At 29.9% G+C, this 9,746-nt stretch overlaps 1 protein-coding gene across 1 annotated transcript; it reads left to right on the top strand.

Annotated features, from left to right (window-relative positions):
• The first annotated feature begins 1,777 nt into the window (after positions 1-1,777).
• On the top strand, positions 1,778-4,070 carry LOC110661441 (8-hydroxygeraniol oxidoreductase-like). Its single transcript, XM_021820074.2, has 7 exons — positions 1,778-1,927; positions 2,040-2,182; positions 2,277-2,314; positions 2,410-2,812; positions 2,893-3,129; positions 3,470-3,628; positions 3,774-4,070. Exons 1-7 carry the CDS (start codon positions 1,888-1,890, stop codon positions 3,885-3,887), a joined length of 1,134 nt encoding a protein of 377 aa, XP_021675766.1. The 5' UTR covers positions 1,778-1,887; the 3' UTR covers positions 3,888-4,070.
• The last annotated feature ends 5,676 nt before the right edge of the window (positions 4,071-9,746 follow it).

The raw sequence follows: 9,746 nt of genomic DNA, 5'->3' as shown, positions 1-9,746 counted from the left end.
TAGCCATTCTGACATTGTGATGATACTTGGCCTTGTGCCCAATATTTATTACGGCTCATTAGCTATTCTGTTGCACACCGGGAGATACATATGTGACCGATGGTGTGACAGCCCAAGGTACTTGATACCCAGTGCCAGTTTACCCGTTTATCCAGTCCAGTCATCCAGTATAGGTTACTTAGGCAACCAAAAATGAAAGTGAATAAATTTAATGAAATTATGAATATAACAAATACAAAATAAATAAGATTACCAATAATGATCGAAAAATTGTCTGCATAAAACATTAGAACATGCACTGCATATTTATTTTCTGTTATTTCTTTTTATTTTATTATTAGCACCACTAAGCATTATTGTTTAGCGCGTTGCTTTTTGCCACGCGTAAGCTCTAGAGAGACCGATCGAGAGCCCGGTAGACCACAGACTGGGTGAGACTTTCTGCAGCTCTGCATGGTGTCCGTGTCACCTCATCGTCATCAGTGTATTGGTAGGACACTAGGTTTTATTTTGGTATTTTGTAATTAGCTTTTATTTTTTTCATGTGTAATTAAGACTTATGTAATGTATTTTAGTATTGATGTAAATTATGAAAATTGTGTTTATAAATGAACAAGTAAATATTTATTTATAACTTCTATATGAATTTCATATGAAATGAATGAATGAGAATGGGAGTATATATGAGAAATATTGGAATTTTGTTGATGAAATGGAGTTTGGGATTGATTGAAAATTTTGGAAGTGTTTTTCACAGGTTCCGAAGAACTGTTTTATCCATTTTTAGCTGGCATTCTGCTGAATTTTCTATAAAATTTGCGAAACCTCAAATAAATTATAATTTTAATAAATGACTTCAATGAATGATATTTCACAAATTATACCTCATAACTATGAAAGAAATAAATTAGGAAGGATAAAAATGATTGAAATAAAATAGGGTGTTCCGGTACACTGTGTGACATATCTTACTTGGCTATACTGTATACGGGTAAGGGGTATCACAAAACTTCCATGCGAATTGTTTAAAAAAAATGAATTTTTATTTTAATTAACTATTTATTATAAAATTTTATTTTGAATTAAGTAGAACTTAAATACAAATAAGTTAAGAATTTTAAATTTACAATAACATTAAAAATAATTTAAATAATAAAAATTATATAATTATAATTTATAAATAATATAAATAACGAAGGTAGTTTGGGCAAACCCAATGTTCTCCTCTCCCTTTCCACTTTTATCTATTATATAGATAAAATATATTAATGGAAACTTGAAACACAACATTTTAATGAAAATTTAATTTAAATAATAAAAATTATATGATTGTAATTTGTAAATAGTATAAATAACAAAGGTATTTTGGGCAAACTCAATGTTTCCCCTCCCACTCCCACATTTATATATTATATAGATAAAATATATTAATGGTGACTCAAAATACAACACTTTAACAAAAACTTATTCAATTCAGATTTCTCAATTTTTTCACTAAAATAATTAAATAGAATTGACAAAATAAAAATATTTAAATGTAAAAATAATAAGTCAACAATCAAACTTATTTAACTAAAAAATATCTCTAACTTAATAAATGTATAAGTATTGAGCTTAATATTGAATAAATAAATTTCTCCTTGAAAATTGGCTGAAACATTGAATTTGTAACAAAATTGACTTTCCACATTTGAACATTTGAATGCGAGCCTTTGATGCCGACAGTATGTCAAATGCGAATTGCGTATGCAAAATTATTTAATTCAATAAACTATCTCCCAACTGCACTATACTTTCCTATAAAGGCATCAGACACTTACATGCAGAAACGCACAGCGGAGACAAGCCAAAACTTACATTTCATTTCCATAAAATTAATCTTCAGGAATGTCGAAGAGCAGCAGATCACAAGTCATAACCTGCAAAGGTATAGAGCCTGATTGAGTGAAGGATTTTTAATATATTACTTATTGTTGTTACCATTAATTTCAATATATATGTATATAAATTCTCTTTCTTTGCTTGGTATGATACTGCAGCCGCCGTGTGTTGGGGAAATGGGGAGCCAATGAAGATAGAAGAGATACAAGTAGAGCCTCCAAAATCATCAGAAATCAGAGTTAAGATGTTGTATGCTAGTTTTTGTCACAGTGATATCTTGTGCGCCCAAGGCTTTCCAATTGTTAGTATACTTTCTCTAAAATCAACTTTATGATTTCTAATCTTTCCCCTTTTTCCTTTATGGGGATTTAACACTAGATAATTACTTCTTACAGCCACTTTACCCTCGTGTTCTTGGGCATGAAGGTGTTGGGTAAGTCTTAATTTTACACATCAATATATATATATATATATATATATATATATAAAGAACTTGTATAATTGATACAATTATATTTATTATTGCAGAGTGGTAGAGAGTATTGGGGATGAAGTGAAAGATTTAAGAGAAGGAGACCTTGTGATTCCAGGTTACATTGGAGAGTGCCAAGAGTGTGAGAATTGCACATCAGGAAAGACCAATTTGTGCTTAAAACACCCACTAACCTTGAATGGGTTAATGCCTGATGGGACTTCAAGAATGTCCGTTAGGGGTCAGAAGCTTTATCATCTTCTTTCCTGTTCAACATGGTCTGAATACATGGTAGTTGATGCTAATTTGGTTTACAAGATTGATCCAAATCTAAATCTGGCACATGCAAGCTTTCTGTCATGTGGGTTCTCAACTGGATTTGGCTCATCCTGGAAGGTAGCCAAAGTTGAGAAAGGGTCTAGTATTGCTGTAATTGGCCTTGGTGCTGTTGGATTAGGGGTATGGATGTGTTAATTACATTTTATTTTTCTTCCTTTGACAAATTCTTTGCCTTAAACTAAATTATAATGCAAATGCAGGCTATAGAAGGAGCTCGAATTCAAGGGGCCAGTCAAATAATTGGGGTCGACATAAATGAAAGAAAGAAAGAAAAAGCACAAGCTTTTGGGATGACTGATTTTATAAACCCTAAAGAATCTGAAAAATCTATTTCAGAACTGATAAAAGAAAAAACTGGGGGATTAGGAGTGGACTTTTGCATCGAGTGCAGTGGTGTCACTTCTTTAATTAGTGAGGCACTCGTAGCCACAAAACCTGTAAGTTTTTCATTCTACATAAGAGATTACTAGTTTTCGAATATATATTCATCGTAATTATTTAAAATTTATTCTTTATATTGTGAGAAGTGTTTATATTTTATTAAAGAAAGAGTATTGTTTTTATAAATTCTTAAAATATTATCAAATTTTTTGACTCTTTGCATTATAAAGAAAATTTACATTTTTAGGAGGGAAACAAATAATATATAGTTATATATACTTTTAAAATGTTATATAATTTTCTTTTTAATATGTAGTCATTTTATATATAATTAATTATGAATAAAATTTTCACCTAAACTAATCAAATTTGACATTTGATCATTCAAATTTATAGGGAATAGGGAAGGCAATAGTAGTGGGTGGAGGGAATGCAGCCACTGTCCAGATCAACTTCCTTAGTCTGCTGTGTGGTGGGACTTTGATGGGTTGTATTTTTGGAGGACTCAAAATCAAATCTGACTTCCCTTATTTATTTGAAAAATGTAATAAAAAGGTGAGTCACCCTTTGAATAATATAAATTTCAAAGTCATTGCATTTATATTTTTTAGTCCTTTTTTAAAAAAATAAATTAAATGAAAATTTATCTTTCCGAAACTGAGGGGAATTAATCATTAAGGGTGGTTTTGGTTTTGTGCAGGAACTACATCTTGATGAACTTTTGACACATAAAATTCCATTGGAAGATATAAACAAAGCATTCCAACTAATTAAGCAACCAGACTGCGTCAAGGTTCTTATTAAGATTGAATAACTATTTATTGTATTTTCTTAATTGATTAAAATAACTGCAAAGGTGGCTTCCACAGGATATCCCTCCTGATTCAGCTGCATTTTCCTATCAAGTTTTCGTCCCTTTGTCTTTGTATTCCCCTTGTATTTGTATTTAAGTTAACCTGGAGAATAAAATTAAGATCATTTTTGCATAAATATATAATTTCACTACTACATAATCAATTATGTAAGGCATCACTTGAAAATTACTGCCATATATGATTATACTTATACTGTAGCTACAAGATAACAGTAATAGTTTGAATACCGTTGTACCTATCTTCATCGGGGATAGCTTAAAATAATTCATTTTTTTATTAATTTAAAAATTAATGTTTTATAAAATTATGAATTATGATATTAAAAATATAACTATATCAATTATATTCATTGTATATTACTATTTTATTTAATTTGTAGTTTTTAATATTTAAAATTTTAATTATTACATATAATGAAATAGTGCTATATGTTTTTTTTTTTAATGATTTGAATTCTTATAGTTAAATATGCAGTTACAAGTTTAAAAATTAACTCTATTTTTTTTAGTATTATATTTTTTTTGAAATTTTTGAATTTTTTTATTTTAATGGGATCAAAGATATTTTTTAAGTTTAAATTTAATATTTATTTATAATTAATTAGGACTTTTGAAATCTAATCATACTTAATCATATCATTAAATATTGAAAGTTCATTATATCTTACTATTTTTCTCTTGTGATCTTTAATATTTAAAATTTTATAAATTATTGTTTTTCTTTGAATTTTTTATTTTTCTATATTTTGATTAAATAAATTAAAATTTTTTAAGCTTAAAAATCAATATTCATTTAATATCATTAAATATTTAAAATTCATTGTATATTCCTATTTTGTTTATTCTAAAATTTTCAATATTTAAAATTTTATTTATTGTACTATTTTAGTATTGCTTCTAATTTTTTTGTCACGCCCTACTCCTCGTAAGATATAACATGCTCCCGTAGTACACATAATGAATTACCGTACTTTGCCTATCGGTATCCCATTAAGTATACTACAAGAGATTTTGAAACAATTTTCGTTCATTTTTAAATTGGTGGGTAAAATTTTCTCAGATATTAAAAACCTTTATTTAAAGTCCAAACATAAATCAAATTTTTAGATATTTAAAATCTCCGTAATTTTTATAAAAATTTCGGCAGAGTGCCGCCTATATTTAGAGAAAACTGTTCTTCAAAACCTGAAAATAAAGACACTCCCAATATATTTCTCAATCCCAACTCCATTATTCAATCTCATTTCACAAATCCGCATAAAACACTCAATACACAATATAAATTAAATCAAATATTAAAACATCTCATTGAGGTAAACAAATTAATTTTCATATCCATGGGAGCATTAAAATTTAATAATGTAAAACTTCATAAGTATATAAAATCTCAGGATAATATTACAATAAGTTGTATTTCATTATAATCCAAAAATATATTACAAAAGAGTTGGTACAACTGTTCAAAGGAAATTTTCATACTTATAATTATAGAATTACATCAAAAGCTAATGTACAAGGGTATACTTATGATATACCCGAGGATAATCTCACCGTGTCTTTCAGTAACCTCGCTCAGCTGCTTTATATTTTCTTTCACCTGCAACAGCATACAAAGCTATCGCTGAGTGGTGAACTCAGTGGTGCACAAACTAATAATTTAAAAATTAATACAAATTATTCTTAACAATTCATAATGAATAAAAATTTAAAATTTCTAAATTCTTCAAAATCCATGACATTCAAAAATCAATATTTTCTTTTATGCAAATTATTAATTTGAATATCATTTTGATCATATAGTAACTATTTATTTACATTTCTTTTAAATTCTGAAATAATACAAAAATATTTTGATTCATTGACAATTTATTCATTTCAATCACAATTTATCAAATTATGCATAATTTAAAGGGCGTTGCTAACAATTCACACAGTTGATCCCATGATCCAAAATTCAAATAGATGCTGTGTTGTACACTACAACATTTCAAACTCTCCCAATAACTGAGGCTAAAAGGGAGAAATAAAGATTAGGTAGTATATATGAGTACTCATTCAAATTCTTCCCCAACTGGCAAGCCAGAGAGGAAGGAACTCGCCCCATCTAGTGAAGGAGATATCTCACTAGACAAGCTAATGAGAATTCATAACAAATTTTGTCATGTCAACTGTGGTTTCAAATCATATTCAAAACAATTTCTATTTATAAAGTGTTTACAAATCATCAATATATTTGATCATCATAAATTCATGCTCAAGGTTGGCAACACATCAAACTTAAAATTTACGATTCTTAAAACCATGCAATAAATCCTTAAATGCATAAGAAAATTTACATTTAATTTATACAATTTCATTCAACAAATTAAAATCCTCAACACAACAAAATTATAATCATAAAATAAACTTGTTCAAATCAATTTAGAAGTGAAAAGTAACAAAAAAGTTAGTTGTACACAAACCTTATACAAGTCGCCTCTTGGCCTTGACTCGATTCCTCGGGTTCTTTCCCGGTGTTTTTTTCCACTGAAACACACAGTTTCACAGTGTTTCAGTATCATAACTTAGCATAAATCCAAAAATAAATTTACATTCACTTATACCTAGCTCTAATGTGCTAAACTTGACGTTCTTTAAATTTTGTATTTCGATGTTGCTATTCATTACACAATTCAAGTCAATTTGTTGACTTTCTAATGCTTAATAGGTATGGGAATTCCAACTTCACCCACATACCACATTTTGGTCACTAAATTTGTTGGTTTTGGTTGTTTACTCAAATTCCAAGTCTTTTAGGCAATTTTGTAAATTTTTAGTTTTGGTGTCTTAAGTTGCACTGTTCCATTGGTCATTTTACTATTAGAATTTGGCAAAACTTTCTTCATAGAAAATGTTCCCTATTGTCTTAAGTTTATTATCCTTTTTGAATCACTCCAATTGGAGTTTTGTAGCTCAAGTTATAGCCATTTGAACTATGGCTGCCGGATTGGACTCAACCCAGATTTTTTGGGCAATTTTTGGTTCTGGCAGTTTTAGGTCATCAACTTGGGGTGGCCAAATGACTTGGTTAATGGAATAATTTGGGTTTGTTTTCTTCATAAAAGTTTTAGGTCTATATCTCATCTGTCCACTGGTAAAATTTCAGGTCATTTAGACCTGCCTAGCTCAAGTTATGGCGAAATAAACAAATACTGTTCATTTGATCAGTTTGTACAGGGCAGACTGAGAATTTCTGGATTTGGTCAATTTGTTCACTAGGTTTTGGTCACTTTTTGGGCATGCTTCCTTAATGAAAATTGTGTCATTTTGTATCTATTTTCATTCCCAATTGGACTTGTAAATTTTCAGTTTTGGTCCCTCAAAGGGACCTTGGTCATGCTGCCAGCAGCATGACCACACTCAATCTGAATTTGAACTCAACTCCAACACTTCTAACACACTTCATTTGGTCACAAAATGACCATTTCTTACTTCAAACTAGGTCAAACACATCATTTCACCATTTCTTCAAATTTTGTCTCCTAAATCCTAAGTGCAAAACCCTAACTTCCATGTTTAGTTCATTTGTTGAATTATAAATGCATATTTAGTTCTCATTCACTTATTCTCACTTAACTACTTTCTAATTTGCCTCAAATCACCCATTTCAAACATAAACCCTAGCTGGTTGAATTCATATATAGTCCCTCAATAATTATTTTCTTTTCATTTAAAGTTAATTTCTAACTTACATCAATTACTTAAACAAGAATTCAATAGATAATTTGAAGAATTTGTCACTAACCTCTTGTAGCTTTTCAAATCTTCACTTTTCTACTTCCCTTTTTAATTTCTTCCTTCACCACTCTTCTTACCAAGGTCAAATTTCAAGCTTTAATTAGGAGAACTAAGGGTTTTAGGGCTAGTTTAGGGGGGTTGCTCAAGCTCAAGATTGAGCTTTAATGGAGTATGAAAGGGAAAGAGGAAAGAGATGAAAGAGATGAAAGAGATAAGAGAAGTGTGTGTGGGACGGCGAGAAAGAAGGTCACTTTTTAAATTCCCTTTTTTTTTTAATAATTATCTCTTTTTTTCTAATTTTAATAATTTGACTTTATTGCATCATAATTCCTATATATATTACATCATAATTCCTATATATATATTTTCTTTTCTTTTCTTTTATGTATTTTTAAATCTTTATTAATACACAATTATCCTAAAATTTCACTTTTTAATTATAAATATTTATTGCATTATGCTTATGTCACCACATGATGTCATTACTTTTCCAACTTTTCTTTTTCTTTTTTTTTTCATTTATTTTTCTATTAGTTTTTTAATTTAATTTCCGACTCCGAAATTTTCTTTTCTCTGATTTTATTTGACAATTAGGTCAGGAGTCAGCTCTCGGGGTCAATTGACCAAATTGCCCCTCGTCGGTTCAACCCGGTTTGCAAATAATTCAATATTTCTTCTGGCTCCCTGACATAATTATTTAACTGGCTTAACAGTTCTTTTTCGTGATTTTCTCTTTTCCACTGTGTTCGTAAGGGTCCTAAGGACCGCAGCGTCACATTTTACGGTTCGAAATTTGAGTTTAAATTGACTTCGCAACCCTTCCCGAGAAGGTCACCCATCGCTGTGACTCTCAGCTCGTTTAACTTCTTATGTTTTGTTTTTCTTATTTATACTTACCTAATTGACAATTACTAATTATTTGTGTTTATGGCTTATCTAGTTGTGTTAAGTGTAGTTCTAATCCCCTTAATTATCCGGACCAACTCCGGTCATCGGAACAGTGAAATATACCAAGCTATACAAATAGGGGTATTACAATTCTCCCCCCCTTAAAATAATTTCATCCTCGAAATTTTACCTGGTATCAGTCTCTGAACAGTTGTGGGTGCTGTCTCCTTATGTCCTATTCACGCTCCCAAGTAGCTTCCTGGCCTGAATGATGGTTCCTTAGCACTTTAACCAATACTATTTACTCATCGATTGCTCACCTCGTGTGCTAAGTTTCTTATGAGCTTCTGTCATAAGTTACATTCAAATTCATTTCAATTTTAGAGGTAAGCAAATATGTGTACTAGTGGATCCACTCTTTCTAGGACCTCGTATGATCCTATAGGTGAGAACTTAGTTTTACTCTTTTCTTGTCAAATCTCTTGATCATTTGATGCAACCTTCAGTTTAGTTTAGAATATTTTAGTCTTTTCTTATTGTTGTTTTAGCAATTATTTTCCTTTGTAGTCTTTTTTTTAAATGACCTTGTTGGTCATATATGAACTGCTTATCTCTTTCTTGGCCATAGGTCCATAACCATTATCTTACCATCTCCATTTATGACCAAGGCCTATGTGCTATTTTGCACTATCTTGTTTGCTTTTGTTTAACTTATTTTATTATTGATAAAATAGTTCGGAATATCGTTACGCGTCTTAAGTAGGTTGTTTGCCTTGGTGACAATTCCTCATCTAGGGTTTTTCTCATTTCTTAGTGTTCTATTTGTTTCCTTCTTTCATTCCACAACTTAACTTTAATTATTTTATTTCTTAATCTAATCTTATTCCTTAACTTGACTGTCGAGTAGTAATTTAGCACCTCTTATCGTCCCTAATAAATCCACTATACTTCAATATTACTTTGATTTGGTCCTTTGACCATTCTTGTCAACACTTTAACTAATATTCATAACGTTTCTTTATTACATTCGCACCATCTATTCTAATTTTTACTTTCACAACTCTTTATCTATCAATATTCTATAACTTATTTTCCGCTGGTTTGCGATCAGTACCCTTTATTTTTTAACCATAA

This window comes from Hevea brasiliensis, chromosome 5 (genome assembly GCF_030052815.1).
Source record: "Hevea brasiliensis isolate MT/VB/25A 57/8 chromosome 5, ASM3005281v1, whole genome shotgun sequence".
Lineage (NCBI taxonomy): Eukaryota > Viridiplantae > Streptophyta > Magnoliopsida > Malpighiales > Euphorbiaceae > Hevea > Hevea brasiliensis.
This window is presented reverse-complemented; position numbering and strand designations above follow the sequence as displayed.

Coding starts and splice junctions, on each gene's coding strand:
- LOC110661441 (XM_021820074.2), top strand. CDS start 1,888: ATGTCGAAGAGCAGCAGATCACAAGTCATAACCTGCAAAG. Junction 1,928..2,039: donor ACAAGTCATAACCTGCAAAG/GTATAGAGCCTG, acceptor ATGATACTGCAG/CCGCCGTGTGTTGGGGAAAT. Junction 2,183..2,276: donor GCGCCCAAGGCTTTCCAATT/GTTAGTATACTT, acceptor TACTTCTTACAG/CCACTTTACCCTCGTGTTCT.